Genomic DNA, 20,740 nt, shown 5'->3' with positions numbered 1-20,740 from the left:
TTTTTTTTTTTTAAATAGATCTTTATTGGAGTATAATTACTTCACAATACTATGTTAGTTTCTGTTGCACAACAAAGTGAATCAGCCACATGCATAGAGCACTTTAAATTCAAACTAACTTCTGAGTCTTATACCTGACAGGCTATAAGAAGCAGGGGGTGACCCCAGGTCCTGGAATTTCCACAGAACACCTCCAGATGTCATCCACACTCTTAAGGCAGATAAAATGATGTCACAGACAAACAAAACCATTTAACAAACTGTCCTTCAGAGGCAGTCCCTCTGAAACCAGGCACTCAATTAAATTACTTAGACTGCAGTGGGAACAGAAGGTGGGAGGCTCCCTGATGGGAGATCACACTGGGGTCCTGTTAATTTGTTATGCCTGACTACTGTATATCCTGATTAGGGATATCTTAACAATTATAAACTCATTTCCAGGGATACCACGTATGACCTCTGGAATTGTACTTTTTGTATATGCACCCTATTCTGAACCCTGGACTGGCCAGAGTTGTGCTGTGCTAAATTTAAGGACAAAGTCACTTGACTTTTTAAGATAGACCTTTACAATTAATGAGATTTGTTTTAACTGGCTAAGTCTAAGACTCCTGAAGTCAGTACTGGAGGTCAGTCTCACCCTGCTTTCTGGGGTCCTACCAGCTAATAATATTAATTTTATTGTAAAAACACTGTGGCCAAGAGCCAGCCAAGGAGGTGGACTGTGCAAAAAAAGAAGTAACACAGCAGAGACTGCTATCCTTAGAAATGTCTGCTTGCAATGTTGGTCCTCGGCTGGCACCTGGGAACTTGTCTGGTAAATAGTTCCCTACACTGATAAAAAATCTCCCTGACTGATATTGGTGGCTTATTGTGCTTAGACTGTATGACAATATGGTTTATGCTAAAAACCCGCTTTCTTTCTGGGAATCTAAAAAAGGCCAGGCAGAGAGTATGTGACCAGCACTCAATAAAAATGTTGGGCACTCAGTCTCTAATATGCTCTCCCAGGAAGAAACATCACACATACGTTACTGCATTTTCATTGCTGGGTGTGCACTGTGTGACCCCTCATGGAAGGGATGATTATGATTTTTCAACCTTACACTTAAAAAAATTTTTGAGGTAATTTTACAATTACAGGAGAGTTACAAAAATAATACAGGGTTTCTGTATATTCTTCACTGAGTTTCCATTTATGTTAAAATCTTACATAGTAATAGAACATTTACATAAGATGATATTTTTAATAGTCTTTCCATACGTTTTTTATAATAACCTAGGAGGAAAGTACTAAAAAATAAAATGCTTTTGAAAACTACTTGGAATTCTACGTACCTTCCACTGATAGCACCCAGAAGTTACTCCAGTTGATGCCAATCCATATCCTTTTCCTCCACTGCCATGAGTTAAAATCTGTCCGTTCTCCACTATGCAACACTGAGCTTTCTCTGGGTCAAAGGACACTTCTTGTATAGGAAGATTCTCATCTTCCTCCTCCAACTCTCCCTGCTTCTACCAGAAAGGAAACTGGGTCAGTATTTTGAACTAACTCAGGTTCAGTTCCTGAGATCTCCTTGGGTTGATTCCACAAATATTTATTATCTACTATGTACCAGTTACTGTGCAGACCATGGAATACAATCATACATACAGCATGGTCCCTGCCCATGAAGAGCTTACAGCTCAGTCAGGGGACAGAGAGACAAATAAATAACACCAGCATTGTAGTGAGAGAATAAAAGAAGTTACATGACAGGTATAGCAGAAACATATAAGTGTTAAGTTTCTAACCAGGCTTGGGAAGGATAAGGTAAGCATTCAAAAGAGGATGACTTCTGAGCTGAATCCTGAATGATGAGAAGGCATTAAGCAGCCGATCAAAGTACAGAAAGAAATTTAAGACAGTATGTACAGCATGTGCCAAGTCATGGAGGTGAAACAGAGTTCACTGATTTAAAGACTTGCAAGCAGTATGGAATATCTGGAGGATGAGACTGAAAGAGGACAAGGAACTAGAAAGAGAAGAAGGAACAAAATCATGGAAGGCCTTCAATGCCATTCTAAGTTTATTCTTTACTCTAGACAATAGGGAGTGCCTACACAGAATGATTTATACAGAGGAACTACTATCAGATCTATGTTTTATAAACATTGTTTTACCAGAAATATACAGGATGAAAGCAGAGAGAACAATCAGGAGTTTACTGCAAGAGTTCAGGTAAGAAATACTGAGGACTTAAATTCATTCATTTGCTCAATGGGTATTTAATAAGCATCTACTATGTACCAGGCACTATACCAGGTCCTATATACTCAGCAGTATACTAGACAGATAAGGTCTCTGCTCTCATAGAACTTATATTTTAGAAGGTGCAGATAGAAAATAAACAAGGAAATAGCAGGTAATAAGTGCTATGATGAAATCAAAAAAGGTGATGTGATAAAGACTGTGTGGCAACTGACTCTAGATTGAGGATCAGGAAAGGACAATGAAGAAGTGATAATTAAGTTGAGACATGAATAATAAGTTGACTTCTGAGAAACATATCTGAGAGAAGTATTCTAGGCAGAGAGAATAGCTGGCACAAAGCCCAAAGGAAGGAACAAGCTTAGTGTGTTCAAGACACAGGAAGAAGGCAAGTTGTTCACAGTGTAGCGAGCAAAGAGGAGAGAACAAGGAGTTCTAGAATTTATCCCAAGAATGATTAAAAACCACTGGTGGGTTTTTTAAGCAGAGGACGAACATGCTCTGATTTACAATGTTAAAAGATCACACTGGATCCTGTGTAGAGAACGGACTATAGGGAGTTAACAATGGAAGCAGAAAGACCAGTTAGGAGAATATTGCATAATCCAGGCCAGAGATGGTAGTGGCTTGGAGTAGGGTGATGGCAGAGGAATGAGGAGGTGGAAAATTCAAGTTAAGTCTTAACAGAGAAGTCAACAGGACTTGGAGATTGTACGGACAGAGAAAATGTGGGTGTGTGTGATAGAAAGAGAGGAATCAAGGATGACTCCTTGGTTTTTTGGTTGAGTCACTTACTGGGAAAGCCTGGGGCAGGAACAAGATGTAACAGAACTAAGGATGCTACTAAGTAATGAGAGACCTATGACACTATTATTCAAGTCGTAAGGCAAGCAGAAGATGGGTACATGTCTGGAATTCAGGAAAAATGTCAAAAAAGGAATTAAAAATCAATGGCATACGGATCTGAAAAAGGTTTTGCTGGCTACAGGAAATGGAATGGAAGTGACAGTTGAAGAAAAAAAGGGGTCTTGGGACCAAGCCTTGGGATACTCCAGCAGTTAGATTAAACAGAAGAGGAAGTATAAATAAAAGAGGATGAAAAGAAGAGGCCATTGTACTGGGACAGAAGGAAAACCAGAAAAAGTGTGGAATCATGAAAACTAATAGAAAGATTAAGGTAGCTAGATGGATGGATTCAAGAACTATTTAGGAGGTAAAAATCAATGAGTTCTAGGGATCACATGGGTGGGGACATTAGGAGAATTCCCAGGAATTCAGGTTTGAAAAGCTAGTTGAGTGTTAGTGCCACCAATAAAAATGGGATAGGAAGAAAAGGAGAAAGGTTTGAAGGAGAGACACCTGGGCTATCATTCAAGTTTGGAAGGCAGTGCATGTAGTGAAAATGGTCGTGGGTATGACTGAGACTGCTGGAAAAGCTAAAGACAGAACTTTGAGGAACACTGGAATTTGGGATGGAGGCAAGGAGAAAGTCACACCAAAGAAGAGATGCCTCCAGAGGGAATCAAGGATTGGCAGAGGGGATCTAGGAGAAAGTAGTGTTTTGAAAACAACAGAAGGCTAGAGTTTCCAGAGGTCAAGTAAGCTGTGGATAAAAAGCCATACACTGTATTACCAATAACACCTACCTCTGTCATTTAATTTCAGTGCTTTGATGGAAGATAAACAATTGGGCTGAAAAGATAATGAGAAGTAAGGAAGTGACTTAAACATATACAAGGTTACTCTTCCCAGAAGCTTAGCAATGAAGGATGAGAGAATATAGGGAAGGCTTCATGGATAAAAAAGAAATTTAGAAGGGTGGGAATAAGAGATGTTTATAAACTGAGGGGAAAGAACCAGTGGAGAAGGAGACACAGTACAAAGAAGAGACTGAATAACTGATAGAACAAAGTCTCTCAAAGGAGAAAGGATCCAGAGACAGGTGACAAGATATTCACATGTCTGTCTAAAAATACCTTTTTGGAAGAATCAAGTACCTGTAATTTTATTTCTTGTTCTTTTTCCTTTATCTGAATAGCATATTTGGCCTGAGCAATGGGTGTCTCCCACATACAATCCGACAGGAGGGAAAACAGACGTTCAACAACCTATTTATTGAAGGAAAAAGAATGATCAAATTTGTAAAGGATCATTTTAACTATTTTTAGAAAAGATAAATCATGTAACTATAACATTAAGTCACATGTGAGATTTAACTATACCAATGTCTGACAGCTACTTTGGGTGGATGCAAGTTAAATATCATTTTTTAGAAAGACCATTAACCCACTACAAAGTGGGTTTGACTGTCCTCATGTTGCCCCACTATATGGACCTCTGATGAGGCCATGCAGCCTCACATCTTTCTCTCTAGATGCCCAAACCTAGGAAGAAATTCCACAAATTTTCCTTTCTTTCTGACCTTGAAAGTATTCACTATACCACTACTCCTCACATCCCAAAACTCACTTAATTTCTCTTTCTCCTTGCTTAGAGATGAAAAAATTTAAAAAGCAATCTCAGAAGTGGAAGTCGTGCTATTGAATAAATGACACATTTACAACTGAAGAGACCATGAGTTTAGATTTTCGGTGCATCATGTTGCACATGTAAAGAACATCTTCTAATAACTTTAAAAATAGAAACCTGGGCCATTTGATCATCTTCTACACCAGATTCACAAGCTGGTAGCACAGCCTCAAGGACGTGAAGTGCAAGGAGCCTCGTTCTTAAGTTACCAACTAGAGGAATTCCTGGAGGGGGAAAAAGACATTTTCTTATTATAAATGTGACTTAAATTCAAAGTTTAAATAAACCTCTTGAAAAAAATCTCTGAGGCTGCTAAGTATTTAGGATGGAACAGACTTCACTTCAGCATATTATCACAAGAATTCTGGATTCATCCCATATCCATTAATGTATATGAATATCCATGTTTGTGTTTCAGTTTTTATGTATGTAAGGGAACAGCACTATAATAATTACCTGTGCCAAGTACTGTGCTATGCATTTCCTACACATTAATAACTCTGTTGATCCTCACAAATCCTACATTATATCCCTATTTTACTGATGAGGAAACTGAGGCTCAGAGAAGTTAAGTAACTTGACCAAAGCCACACAGCTCAGTAGAGACAGAAGTAGAATTGTAAATGACAGGTCTGTTAATCTCTAAAGCTCAGACTTATCATCACCTTTAATTGCTTCTGACTGCATCTATGCCCTGACGGCCTCACAGGGTTAATGGGGAGTAAGCAGTTTGTACTTTTCTAAAGTAAGCAAAGATACAGACAGGATACTGATGCTCTTTTTTCTATCCATTATTACTACAACACAACCAGTAGAAATAAATGAATATCTGATTTTTCTTCATACTCTAAGAACTTAATCAATATTACAGAAGGCTTACCTTATTAAAGGAGAAAAAAAGCTACTGTAAGTTATACTAGTTAAGAAAAACTGTTGGGAAAATGAGTATAAACTTACTAGATATAAAGCTAAGATGTGTATTGACAGAAGAACCCTGGTTTGAACAACTGATCTGAAAATAGTAGCTACCTGTAAATGGCAGATCTTTTAAGAAAATAAGAGAAAGGTAAGGGCTCTTTTGAATAAACTGCTGTTTTATTTGCAGCACAGCTGATCAGTTTTGGAAATTCTTTAAATACTTTTAACAACAAATGAATTTCTTGCCAGAATTTGCTACCACAAAATGACTGGGATAATTCTGCTGTAAGAACATTAATATTTAGTATGACTCCATTTTACTGTATTTTTGCAGTTAATAACTGTAGCTGTTATGTTAATAATAAGTTGTCTGTATTCTTTTTTTGTTTATGCCAATCTTAAAACAAAGATACAGGATCTGAATTTTTTAAAAATTGAACACACATTAAAAAAAGTGAAAAGAAACACCAATAAACTATATTGAGAGTGTATACATATAAAACAGCATGTACCATAGAAGACTATATTATGTTTCAGCACATTTAAGAAAGACTAGGGATGATGAGAAAGTTCTGGAAATGGAGAGTAGTGATGGTTGAGCAAAATTGTGAATGTACTTAATGTCACTGAATTGTACACTTAAGTGGTTAAAATGGTAAATTTTATTTTATGCATATTTATCACAATAAAAAAAACAGATTAGGAAAGGACTGATAGTAATCTATGCAAGCAGACCAGACTTTTAGGCTAAGAACCAGGAATTAAGCTTATTATATAGAACTCTCATAGATAGCATACAATCAGAAGTTACAAATCAAGGCAACAGAAATCATATCATGATAAGAAAGAACAGACAAACTCCGATCTGCATTTTGATAATCCAAGAAGTAAACTCAAAATCTGTGTCAAATTATCATATTAAACAGGATGTTCTCTGCTTATTTTTATTATTGTAATCTGAACTAGAGCCAAGTTCTCTGCATTAAATCCATGATCTTCTCCAGTGCTACCTTCTATTATTAATTCCTCTCAATTTTTACTCCTGAGATTACTCTTCTTTCAATCAAATAAGTACTCATAAAACAAGAAAGAAAAGCCTTAAAATCAAGGTCAAGTATCCAATGTTGTTATCTGAATAAAACACACGTGATGTACAAAATACTGTAAAATAAGACAAAGGTCACATACCTGAAGAACATTTCTGAGATGCTATATTTAAAAGCACCTCTGTCCACTTTGGGGAAGCCATTTTTGACTGAATTGCTTTTGAAGATACAACTCTGCGAAGAAAAACTAGAAAATCCCCCAGATGCAGTTCGGCTGCACGTTGTTTCCTAAGAGCAGCTAAAGAGTGAACAGACAAGTCTACATTACAACCAAAATCCAACAGGAAACAGTCTTATATCAAATAACTTACACTTAGAGTGCAGTAAGCACACACCTAATTCAAAACCTAGGTTGTCAGTTAGCTGCTGAATTTTTAAAACTTAAAAAACAGGAGAAAGGTCAGAATATAAAGTCAAACATAACATCTTTTACAACTGTGTACAGTAACAATGAGCTTGCTAGAATAAAGTATGTGTACTTGGTTTTGTGCATTTTTCTTTTTTTACTGCTATTCTAAAAAGTAACAGTTCTCTATCCAAGTCTAGAGTTCTACTAGATAGAATTTGAGGGAGATGGTCTGTAAACCCCCTAAAATTGTATGAAAAACTGTCTGGGGAAGTCCATGGCACTCCAGTGGTTAGGACTCGGCACTTTCACTGCTGAGGGCCTGGGTTCAATCCCTTGTTGGGGAACTAAGATCCCACGAGCCACGCTGCATGGCCAAAAATAAAGTAAAATAAAATAAATGCCTCAAACTGAAAAATATTCTTTAAAAAAAAAAACAAAAAAAACAAAACAAACAAACAAAAAAAAAAAACAAACAAAACTGTGTCTGTGTGTGCATTTGCCTAGTAAGAAAGTTGACAACTTTGATCACATTTTCAAAAAGTCCATCATCTGTCCACCACCTCCCCTACCCTCTGCCCCAGTCAAATTAAGAATTACATCTCAGGACTTCCCTGGTGGTCCAGTGGTTAAGAATCTGCCTTCCAAAGCAGGGGACATGGGTTCGATCGCTGGTCAGGGAACTAAGATCCCACATGCTGCAGGGCAACTAAGCCCACGTGCAGCAAACTACAGGGTCCATGTGCTCTGGAGCCCGCACGCCACAACTAGAGAGAAGCCTGCGCACCGCAACAAAAGATCCTGCGTGCTGCAACTAAGACCCGACGCAGCCAAAAATAGATGAATAAATATTTAAAAAAAAAAAAAGAATTAATCTCTAAAAAAGACTTTGTGTTTTCATATTCTACAAAGAAACAAATTTCTAGGCCTGGGTCTGGTTTGCCTGACCTTAAACTCTATGTAAAGGATCTTTCCACAAACTTGCTCTAAACAATCATCCCAATTTTCCCACCAGTATCAACACTCTTACCACCTCTCTAATAGTTTCTCTCTAATAGCTTCCCTCCCCCCTGTACATTTTGAAGCCAAAGAACTTTCTGCTCTTCCTCTAACATGCCATGTTCTCATATTGTCCAACAACTTTCATACCTCCCTAGCCTGGCTAAGACCCACTCAAAGCCTGGGTGAAGAAGTTTGCCAGTGGGGTAGATTCCCAGAATGTCAATCCCTAAGGGGCATTAAAACATGGAAAATCATAACAATTTGGACAGGCACTCCTTTCAGGGAGATCCTGGCACATCAAATTAAGAAATACACAGACAAATCACTTGTGATAGAGGGGAGACCACCCCCTGCCAAATGGCATGTCTGAATAGCCATTAATCTATCTTCATAGACATCTCTTTAACTAGAGGGCTTTTGTTTTGCTGAGATGGGTGTGCAGGTCTATGATAGAACTAACCTACCTGCTAGGGATAATTAGAGAAAAAGCTAAGAGCTCCTTCTCTACATTTCCTCTTCACAGTACTCTACCTCTTCTTTACTTCTTTAGTCTTTGCTAATATACAAACATTTATTATATTAGTTTGAAGAATATAAAATTATTAGTCTGCCCCAGGTACCTACATCTCACTCCAACCTTGTTCCTACACATTCCTTCAAAATCCAGTTCAAAGCTACCTCTTCCATGAAACTTTCTCTCTTGGTAGAGATCCCTGGGAAAATCTCTTTTAGGAGGCCTCCATCCTACCCCACTCTCACTCCCAGTAAGTATTTCTGTAACACGACACTAAATTAATTAAAGCCTGGAGACCTTAAATATAAAGCTGGTTAATACAACTTGATGATACAGTTTGTGTTTCAGTAACAGTACTACGTTTGAAATGAAGAGTACACCTTACTTTCAGTTAAGTATTTTAGAGAGTATGTGGAGTTATTAATACCTGGTCCACCTGTCTCTGAATGCCTGGCCACCACTGACTAGAATCTGTCTCACTCCCAGCCATCCCCATAAATAGAATGGGTGCAACCTGAGGGGAATGGATGTGGACTCAGTCTGCTGTTACACCTGCTGAGATTCATCACAGTTTCTTTTTTTTTTTTTTTAATAATTATTTATTTATTTATTTATTTTTGGCTGTGTTGGGTCTTCGTTTCTGTGCGAGGGCTTCCTCCAGCTGCGGCGAGCGGGGGCCACTCTTCATCGCGGTGCGCGGGCCTCTCACCACTGCGGCCTCTCTTGCTGCGGAGCACAGGCTCCAGACGCGCAGGCTCAGTAGTTGTGGCTCATGGGCCCAGTCACTCCGCGGCATGCGGGATCTTCCCAGACCAGGGCTCGAACCCGTGTCCCCTGCATTAGCAGGCAGATTCTCAACCACTGCGCCACCAGGGAAGCCCCACAGTTTCTTTTTTTACTGGATATGGAAGGATCCAGTTTTCTTGGGGAGCTACAGGCTGAGAAGTAACTCTACTGTGTCTTCCCTGCCGTCCATATGTGCAGTACTCAACAGAGTGGTAAGAAACTACTACCTGAAACAACCCTGTATCCCCAAACTGGATCTCAGGAAAAAGGGAGGTGGCATTAAAAGCCTGTTTTTATTTTATCATACCTTCTGAGTCTGCCCATGCTCTTTGTATAAGCAACATACTTGCTATATAAAGAAGAAGTAACTTGCCAGAGGTTCAGCCTCTGAAACCAAAAGCTAGCCCTAAATTAGACTCATACATCCTCCTAGATTCTGACCTAAGAGATTTAGCTATTTCTTCTGAGCTTATTGTATTACACTGTAATTATCTGTTTAAACATCTACCTTCCTCATTTCCCTAGAAGGTCCTTGAGGGCAGAGATAATGTTTTGCCATTTTTGTATCCCCAGCATATTCCTTTATCCACCCACCTATCCATACAGTATTAATATTAAATACTACTTTATTTATTTAAATATTATTTATTATAATATTCCAATATTAACATTAACATTCCTTGAGCTCTTACTATGTGCTAGACACTGCTCTAAGTCCTTTACAAGTATTAAATTATTTAATTCTCACAACAGTCTTGGAAGGTTGGGTCTATTACTCTTATTTTTATCTATCTATCTATCTATCTATGTATCTATCTATCTGATCCAGAAAGGATTTAATGGCTCCCAGAGCTTATTATGGTAATAAGACATCGAATAAATGACCCGTTTTAGACCTTTATTCCCTTAATATATAACAGACATGTATAGTAGTTCTCCTGTTCAGGGTTTACGTTCTACTGAAATACAATGTTCACTACAGTTTTTTTTTTTTTTTTTTTTTTTGGCTGCGCCATGCGGCTTGCAGGATCTTAGTTTCCCAACCAGGGCTTGAACCCGCACCCTCAGCAGCAAAAGCACAGAGTTCTACCCACTGGACCACGAGGGAATTCCCACAATGTTCACTATAGTTTTTAAAAGCTATAAGGAGATGACCATATTACAGCAAGCAAAAATTATTACAGCTAAGTATAATGAAGAATTTTTTAGTGACTAGAGAACAGAACAGCCTAGCAAGAAGTTCAGCTCCCCTAATTCTAATCCAATTCCCAAATATTAAAACCCTTGGTCCTGGGGGAACACTTAAAACAAGAATGCAACCCAAGAGATGGGCTGTCAGGATCAAATGCTACAAGAACAGAATCTGGGGAAATCAGTTACCTAGAACCTCTAAGTTCTAGAGCCACAACAGCCAAGGAGAGGCTGAACTTAGACACTGAGTGGTACAGTTGCTACATCAGGGTTAACCAACTCTAAGGAGAGGAAGTTCAGTCAGAGGCACCTCTAAACCATACATATTTGGAGAAAAAAGGGGTTTCTAAATGAACAAATAAAAATCCTCTCATGCCTCACAACAGAAAGAACTTTACATTCTAATGATATTCACACAATGTGGATTCAATAAATGCTTGTAAATAATGACAGAGAAAAAAGATTTAAGATACCTCTGAAGTCTCTCTTCTCAGTTTCTCCACTAGAGTCAATTTTCTTTTCTTCTTCATCCTCTTCTCCTTCTCCAAAAGAGGCCATAAGTAGTACACCGGCCTGGGACAACAAATTTTTCAACTGACTACAGAGTAGATCCAACAAAGATTGAACTACCTTGGGGCTCAGTTTATCAGCATAGGTCCTACATGAAATAACAGGAAAAAAATAAATGGTAATTACACAGAAGGGCAAATGTGCTTAAACAAATGAAGGAGATTACGGTGAAATGGAAATCACTAAAATGTGAAAGACCAGGCCCCACACAGTTCTACCAAGACATCTACAATGCTCACCCTGTAGTGATGGCTAGAATCTGGAGCAATCTTGTACTAGCCACTTTTAAAGCTGTGCTTAGTTGGGAAACACCCGTTTTTGGCAACAACTGAAGAGGTTGTCCTAGCATGGTGTTTGTGCCACATAACTGCGACAATACATTTAGCAGACCCGTGGAAATCGCCAAAGAAACATCTACTGGTTGATAGTGAACACTCAGGGCAAAAACTGTAACCAAAAGGAGACGCTGCTGGGCTTCTAAAAAGAAGAAAGAAAGAAAGGCAGTTGAGAATCTTCTTTGAAGTTAACAAAGCATTTACTAAAATAAATCATATTCCAAAATATAAATAGTAGTATGGAACACTATTACACTTTCAAGTATTTATCTTTACCTATAAGCTGACCTAATGTTAAACACAGAACATTAGCTACCTAGCATAACCTCAGGCCAAAATGTTACTTGCACCTTATATTTATTTGCATGTGCAGTTACTCACCAATGTGATGCTTGTTTGCTTGCAGGGCTCTCTCCAGAGTAGCAGACAATTGTTGATAAATCTTATGCACAGCCATCTGGATTTCAATCTGAATATTTCTCTTAGCTGCTCTGATCCCATCCTAAATTACACACAAAGATTTACCTTTTCTATTAACAACAACACTTTCTACCCAAAGGAAAGTAAAAGCATTTTATTCCTAGCCTATGCTAGAGCCCTATGGTGGTTTTTAATTATTTAGTATATTTCAGTATATAAAAGTTTTATAATAAATTTATTTTTCAATGCTTGAAAATTCTTGATCCTATATAATCTCTCTCCTTTCCCACAAAGCATTTTTCCTCTCTAAACATGGAAGATATAAAGACAACACTTCAAAAAAACAGTTCAAGCAATCAGAGAAACTAGGTAAAATGATCAAGTCTAAAATGTAAATTCTTGAAACCCATCCTCCCAAACACCAATCCCTATCCCAACTTAGATCTACCTCTATGCAATTTGGCTAAGGGTTAATAAAACTGAGCCAGCAAAGAATCTAAAAGTACAATAGTACCATGGCTTACCTAATGGCTTATCTAACCCCAGCTATACTCAGGAAACTAAATCAATGAGGTATCTTTAAGTCACTTAGGTCTTTATATTTTTAAACCTCAATTCTAAACACCAAAAAGTTTAGCATTATTAAACTGGTGTTGTAAAAATACAGTTAAAATCTGAATATACTGAAAGGTGTCATCCTCGCATGACAGTTCTGTCATCTACCTGATAGTGATGCAATCGGCCACTCTCTCCTTTGGCTCCTGCGTGTCCATCAGTGCCTAAACCGAAACACCCTGCCAGAAACTGCAGCCTCACAGATGTGAGCAGAGTGGATGACTGGAAACCTGAGCTTGATCTGCTTCCTGTCAGAGAGATGTTACCTTTTTCTTCCATTCCAGACAACAGTACAAGGATCTGATGAAGTGCCTCTAAACGAAGCTTGAGAAAAAGTAAAATAAACATATTTTAGAATTCTTCACTGAACTGAGACACAAATAACTCTGTACGTCACAGACAATATATTTCTTAGCACACAGAAAATTCTGATATTTCTTAGGAATCTATTCTATTAACATAAACATTTATTTTACTATTATGACTTTAAAAATTAAAATATCTCTAAGATCTCTATAAGCATACTTCAGTATACAAGAGGCTACACAGTACAATGGGAAAAGTAGTAAATTTGGATGTAGGAGATCTAGTTTCAAGGCCAGAGTATTCCAACGACTGTGTAGCCTTGGGAAACTCAATTTCCTGAGTCTCAGTTTCTTCGTGTATAAAATGAGGCTAATAGTACTTTAATCTACTCACAGAGCTATTGTGATGCTCATGAGGAGATACACGTGATTTCAAAAGCATCAAGTAGTATGGATACTGCTTCCTTTCCTTACAACATTATATAGAATGAATACTCTTTAGTTCAAGAATTAGAAGTATTTCCAAAAGGTTTCTCTGTGGTTCTCTTGAACTTCTGGCTCTATCTTCCCTAGGAAGACAAATATCCACCACAGCAGTCCATTGGCCTACCCCCCTCCTTTTTTTAAAAAAAAATAAACTTTTTATTTTGAAATAATTTTATATCTATAGAAGAATTGTAAAGATGGTACAGATAGTTCCTGTATACCTTTCCCCAAGCTTCTCCTAATGTTAGTATCTTACAAAACTATGGCATATTTATGAAAACAAATTAACATTGGTACAACACTACTGACTAAACCACAGAATTTATTTGGATTTCACCAGAGTTCCCATAATGTCCCTTTTATGTTCCAGGATCCAAATCAGGATATCACGTTGCATTTAGTTGTCTTGTCTCCTTTAGTTTGTGACAGTTTCTTTGTTTTTCATGACCTTGACGTCTATGAAGGGCTGTTTGTGTATTTTATAGAATGTCCCTCAATTTGGGTTTGCCTGATGTTTTCTCATGTTTGGACTACAGGTATGGATTTGGGGACGAATACTATAAAGTCTCCCTCTCATCACATTATTATCAGGGTACATGATATCACCGTAACTTATTATTGGTGATATTAATCTTGATCACTTGGTTAAGGTGATGTCTGCCAGGTTTCTGCAATGTAAAATTACTGTATTTTTTCCCCTTTTCATACTCTATTAGCTCTAAGTCACTAATTCCAGCTTACTCTCAAGAGGAGGAAAATTAAGCTCCACCTCCTGGAGGGAAGAGTATCAAAGAATTTGAGGACATGTTGAAACCACAATCATTAATAAATATTTTGAGGGAGATATTTGGAGGCAATGCTCACTAATTTTAGCATTTATCATTATTAGCATGGTGTTCTAATCTAGCCCTTTTTAAATGGAGACAAATGGGTCAAAAATGGGGACTCTAAGAGCAGATCTGCATGGTCACCAACAAATTTCACTCTAGTTTCTAGGAGACAAGCAAAGACTTAGTGATTAGAGTATCTTGTGTACTATTGTTCACTTCAAACAAACTATCAGGTTGCTTTGGTTAAGATAGCAACATCAAAAAGCTCAAGTGAAGGAAAGGGGGAGGCAAGGAATAGAAGAAAAGGAAAAGTTTTTCCTACAATTGTACATTCAGTGGTTCAGTTTAAGTTTCCATAGTCCCTCACAAGTAGTAAATATCAAAGACTTACTTCTGCCCTTAACTGTTGCTGTTCCATTGCAATGATGGAGGCCTGGGGACTTGTAGACATACTTTCCTCTGGCTCTTTAAAACCTGGGGCATTCCCCACATCTCCACTCACAAAGCTTACAACATTTTCAATCAAAGTGTGAACTCCCAAAGACTTGGTAAGATCAAAATCAGACTCAAAGGAGTTAGAGGAGTTGCACAACCAGTCTCTGTTATGTTTCAGGCGCGCCCAAGAGTCGCTCAGGGTTTCCAAATGATTATGCATAGGACCTACATACAAACAGAACAAAAACGCATCAGTGATGACCAAGTAGAGCATATATTCTGAAACTAGATGAGGGCTGAGTGTTGCTATCATACCGACTGGTGAGAAATGGATACTACTGTTTGAATACATGCATGCATTAAGTGAATCTGAGCAAAATGCTTTGGTAAAAAACAACAAACAAACAAAAATTACAGCAATGTAAGAAAACAAAGGGAAAGCCCTGTTTAATGTACCAGTGTCTCTGTAAGCGCTTTAGCAACACGTTGCCACAAGAAAAAGAAAGGCAGAAGCTGCTGTCAAAATGCTTAGCTTAAAATGCTCTGCAGTATTAAACCAGACCATCATTTATGACCAGAATGGAACTCGGCACTTAGGACACTGCTGGTAAGACCTAATAGTAATAGGATTTCATCTGATTTAACATTATCATTGCAAAGAGTGAGTTAAGACTGTGCAAAATGTGTACATATCTGCAATGAAATATTACCAAAAAATGAATACAGAAGGGCAAGTAAACTTACACAAAAAGGAGACATAAATATCACCCTTGGTTTCACTAATATAAGGAACATTTTCACTGTGTAATATGCACATTTATTTCAGGTTGTGAAACTCCTATATAAAGGAAGCAAAGTTTCACAGACAAGAATATATAAGATTAACTATAAAGTGATAGCTACATAAAATTACCAAGTGGTGTTAACAATAGTGGCTAAATATAATACCATTAGTTTTGCCAGTGGGCATTTTCTAGGCTAAAATCTTTACATTGGACAGCAAAAATGTTAATATGTTTTATCACAACAACTGTCCAAGGCATGTGCCAATAGTGGCTTTAAAAAAATATATAAATGTCTAATTCTTACACGTTTTGTCTTTTTTGATTTAATTGATCTCAGGTACATGAGTTAAATTAATCATACTCCTTGGCTCATGATATACTCTCATCACTGGTCCATGCATGGCCTGCTTTTGTATTTATATTTATTTATAATAAATGTGAACACAAGAACTAGAAAACTGGCAGAATACTACCTATCTGTTCTTTCCCCCAACCCATCTCTCCCCTGTGTCCTCCCACCTAAGGATTTCATTATCACTCCTTTGCTTTTATTGTTGTTAAATATTGTTTTATCTTATATGTATTCCCAAGACAAATAATGTTTAGTGTTAGTTGTTTGTGACTTTATAAAAAAGTATCATTTTATGTAGTCTTTTTGGACATTACTTTGCTTTCAGTATAATATTGCTAATACTCATTCACATTATTCCATGTAGCCATGGTTCATTTGTTTGAGTGCTGTATAATATCTCATTCTGTGAATATACCAAATTTTTCTATTAGGAATGAATCTTGAGGTACTTAATAAAATATGCATTACAAAAATTATATTTGTTACATACTAGATGGAAAAGATTTGGGAAGAGGACTACTTAAACACTAATGCCCACAGAGAAAATGAACTAATACAGTATTGACTGTATAAATTATTTTTGAATTATTACACTGTCAGGAAAACCCCAGGACTTCAAAATGAGACACAGAAATCCACAATAGGCAGTTAATATTATAAAGTAGCTATGAAATAATTTATATGCATTCTACTAAAATAATTTAGAATGGCAAAGAATATATGGTTTATCTGCCTTCTATATTTTAGCAAGAATTCTTAAGATTAAAAAATGTTGGATTTTCAGTTCTACTGAACATAAAAAATAACCAATCTGAAAATTTCCCCAAACTGTATAGCTGAATATTTTCCCATGTAAAACAGAAAAGGTAAAAATCCAAAGAAAAATGTCATGGATGCATAATGTATTAAATTAAAATGATATTTAAAGAATAAAGGAGGGGCTAATGTGGAAAAAAAGAAAAAAAAGAAATAATCATTTTCCACTTCCTTAAGCATCCCAAATTCAGACTCTGGATTTAACCTTAACTTACAAATGATATTTTTTGTCTCTCAGCATTGAGCTTGTTGGTTCAATAATAAAACTTCAGAATAAAAAGTTCTTCAATCTTCCAATACTTACAAATTACTTTTCAAAATGAAAATAAAATGTGCAGAGAGTTAATGCTAGAACCACAGAAGTAAAAGCGACCTTAAAGATTATCTAGTCCAATTGCCTCAGTTGAGGAAACAGAGGCTCAAAGAAAATGATCTTTTCTAAATTAATAACACTAATTCCTTAAGTTTATGGGAGGTGGTCCTACATATTCCTGTTGTTAATCAACTCACAAATCACTGATCCATGGGAATTTCAACTGCCTGCCTATGCAAAGGCTCAATACGTGAAGAAACTGCAAGTAGTGAATTGCCTTAAAATACTCCAAAATATTCTATGGAATAGGTGGCCAATCCCCAAATTAAATCCTCTCTGCAATTTAAAGCAGGGGTCAGCAAACTTTATCTATGAAGAGCCAGACAGTAAATAATTTCAGGTTTTGTGGGTCATTCACTATTCATGTAACTACTCAACTCTGCTGTTGTAGTGTGAAAGCAGCCATAGGTAATACATGAGTGTGGCTGGGTTCCAACAAAACTATACTTTCAAACAAAGGTGGCATTCCAGCTTTGGCCCACTAGTCAGTTTGTTGACCCCTAATTTAAAACATGTAACTTATTAAGTATATAAGCCAAACAAAACTTTGTATGAATAAAATATAAGGAAGAATAAGACACTATCTGAAAGCAATAGGATAAATAAATAAATTAAATAATTATAACCAAAATGTTTAGGTTGATATCAAAAATACTTTGAAACACAAAATCTCACAATATGTAAATGAGAGATGAAAAACCTCTAATTCTTAAAAAAAAATTATAACAACCTAATAACTGATTTGTTCTGTGTTGTTTTATCTGAATATAGGAAATATTGTATCTGAAAAGCATATCAAAAGCCTCTACAGAGTAATTGTGACTGAGCCCAATTCTTACTTAATATTAATTCAGAGTCTCCTACTATAAAAAGAAAATATAAAGTCCAACAAGAAATTTGAGATTGTTTACTTGTCCTTACAACTTTGGTTCTTAAATGGAATTTTCAAAATGAACATGGCAGAGCTGCAATACATACTTTATAAACCATAAAATATGTAGGCAAGCTAAAAGGGGAAAAAAATTAAACATGCCATCATGTACTTGCTTGAAGCTCTTCTTTTTTCTGGGGCTCAACTGGCCAAAAAGGAGTAAATACACTACCACAACAAGAATCAGAAGACAAAAGGAGAAATTTGATACAGGAGACAACATTCACATTTGTTCTTCTTTATATAATCTAATTCGAAATGCACAGATAAAATAGCATTTCACCCATACAAGTTATACCATGAAACAGACATGTTGATAAATGTTTCCAATATTATTTAGCAATAAAACCCTAACACTATATTTAAAGACCTGGGGCAGGGTAGTGAAGTCAAACCATGACGTTCCTTCTTAAAATTTTGCTTTGGTATCCCCACCATTTTTCACTATATCAGCTTCAGCTTAAATACAAAAACTAAAGTTAAGTATCTGCAAAAACATACTGTCTTTCAGTGAAGAACGAGCTCAGTTCTGCACAACTACAGCAAATCTTTTAAGTATTTATCAAAGTACCGAAATACCAACATGTTTAACAGGTTTTGCCAAGAATTTTGACAGGCTATTATGAGAATTAAATAAGTTAATATGTTTGAAGTGATTAGACCAATACCTGGCATATAGTAAGCAGTTTTTAAGTGTTTAATGAATATAAATTTCATATTACTTCTGAGGTGCTAAGCAGAAATATGTACCACCTGTCATCTCTTTTTAAAGTAATTGATGACATTTTTGGATTTAGAATTTAGCTCTGATGCCTCTAAAGAGCCGAGCAAGTTGGCTGAGCTCAATTTATTTGCTCACTTTGCTCTAATCCTTCCTACCATACTCACCTGCTTGGACCAAGAGCTTGGACCAACTGTGACACATTAACTGGAGTGAGGGGAAGAGAAGCAATCATGGTTCAACAGCATGAATTCCAGTATCCCCAATGTCAAATACTGAAATTATAGGCACTAGGCCCTCTCAAGGAGGAGTCTTTGGAGGCATATTAAGGGCAGCTGCAATGTGTATACAACCATTAACTGTCATTGATACATCCATTTAGTTTCAGTAAACGAGATGTAATTAAACACTGTTATCTCTAATTTCTCTTACTAAACTTTTAATAACTCAGGACCACTAGACTAATAAATGAAAAAGGAAAGTGAGAGGAAAAAAGTTTACATTTCCTCTTCAAAATATTGGAAAGGGGTAAATAAGCACATAGAAGAATTCTCACTTGGCTGGACATCTGCTTGTCCTTCATAGCTCAAGTCAGAATCAGAACACCTGAATGGCTCCAAAAAGTTCTCAGACTTGGTAGGTGCATCTGACCAACTGAAGATAGGCATGTTATGGCTTATGACATCTGGTCCATATTGACAATAAATAAGGAAAAAATAGGGTGGTTTACTTTAATCATCATTTAAGAGCAAAACAAAACAAAAAATTCCACTGTGGTCAGAGGGCAGTCTCTAAATATACATGATTTTTAAAAATTTCTTTCAAAATATAACATCCCAAATGTATTTTCAGTGTTAATTTCTTTTAAAGAAAGAAATCCATTATAATTAAATACATGATATTAAGTATACATTTTCATTGTTTAATCCACAAACATTAGGATTCATGAGATTGAAAACTGTTTTTGCTGCTCTTCCTAGAACAGTACTCCTTCTACTTTCTAGTCACCTATTCCTAGGAACAAAGCTATCAGCAAAATTTTTGCCTGAGAACATTTAGATGCAATGATTACTAGAATAAATTGGTACCACATTAGGTGATATCATGATAATTTGCATAACTAGTTTGCCTCCCTATTATAACTTCCTAAATGGGTAATTTAAACAAACAAACTTTTCCCATGAGGTCCTGTTTGTTTGCCTTTCTGTTTCCAACAAAATAAAGTTAGATTCCAAGAAGTTAATAGGTCTTGGTACTACTTTGAGCTTTTGAAGAAGTTGGTTTACCCATAAACAAATTTGGATTAATGGCTTAATTCAGTTGTATCTACTTAGCTCTAAAACTACAGGAAATCAACACCTACTTATAGGGCAATTGTTTAAAATTGTGAACAGGCAGCAACTCTAGAATAGTTATTTTAAAGTGTCATATTAATTCCTCCTAAGTAATTTACACTTGAATTCTAGGTTATTCTTAATTCAAAGCTAAAAATACCACTTTTTGTTTTATTCCAAAGATTACTTTGTCACATGCTGACACAGTTATCATAGACTGAATCGCAAATTTATATTTCCATAAGCATGATAAAGATCTTAGAGAAAAGAGTAATTTTAGTCAACAGACTATCACTTATAAACATAATTAGTATAGTAGGAAGCTCTTAAAACGACAGGCTGGATCCCTTATGCTACTCAATAAGTTTGGAGCCATCTTTTCATTAATATAACATAGAAATTATAGCAACAATCTTTGCCTGAGCTAACCAACATTAGGAAGGGAAAATCATTCCAAAAATTTAATTCCTAACTCAAGTGGTTAAGGAAAAGGATACTCTGGCTAATTATGACACATGAATTGCCAATTTTCAAAGACTTAGAAAACGATAACATACATATTGCACGTTATACTAAACATCATTTAATTTCTCTGATATCACAAATACCCTGTAATTTTTTTTGGAACCTTGATACACTATAATACTAAAAGACTTTTCAATAAAGAAAGCACCAGCTCTAGTCCCTATAATTCCTAATAGTTCAAAAAAAAATTCATTCTTAGTATTCTAAGTACCAACATTTCTTCTAAGTTATAAATACCAACATTTCCTCTAAGTTATAAACACA

General features: G+C 36.3%; 1 protein-coding gene across 3 annotated transcripts in view; it reads right to left on the bottom strand.

Moving 5' to 3' along the window:
• Positions 1-20,740, bottom strand: part of HERC1 (HECT and RLD domain containing E3 ubiquitin protein ligase family member 1) — a 215,380-nt gene that overhangs the window by 86,022 nt on the left and 108,618 nt on the right. For 2 of the 3 annotated variants that reach the window (XM_036841282.1, XM_036841283.1), the window contains exons 26-34: positions 14,596-14,864; positions 12,692-12,907; positions 11,930-12,050; positions 11,453-11,690; positions 11,117-11,301; positions 6,887-7,042; positions 4,898-5,004; positions 4,249-4,359; positions 1,339-1,515 (exon numbers count right to left, since the gene is read on the bottom strand). In XM_036841282.1, the coding sequence (XP_036697177.1) occupies positions 1,339-1,515; positions 4,249-4,359; positions 4,898-5,004; positions 6,887-7,042; positions 11,117-11,301; positions 11,453-11,690; positions 11,930-12,050; positions 12,692-12,907; positions 14,596-14,864 (1,580 nt within the window). Of the gene's footprint in view, positions 1-1,338; positions 1,516-4,248; positions 4,360-4,897; positions 5,005-6,886; positions 7,043-11,116; positions 11,302-11,452; positions 11,691-11,929; positions 12,051-12,691; positions 12,908-14,595; positions 14,865-17,998; positions 18,065-19,173; positions 19,303-20,740 lie in introns of all 3 variants that reach the window. The other variant, XM_036841279.1, reaches the window with a different exon arrangement.

The sequence above is a fragment of the Balaenoptera musculus genome, chromosome 2, assembly GCF_009873245.2.
Source record: "Balaenoptera musculus isolate JJ_BM4_2016_0621 chromosome 2, mBalMus1.pri.v3, whole genome shotgun sequence".
In the NCBI taxonomy this organism is placed as follows: Eukaryota; Metazoa; Chordata; class Mammalia; order Artiodactyla; family Balaenopteridae; genus Balaenoptera; species Balaenoptera musculus.
This window is presented reverse-complemented; position numbering and strand designations above follow the sequence as displayed.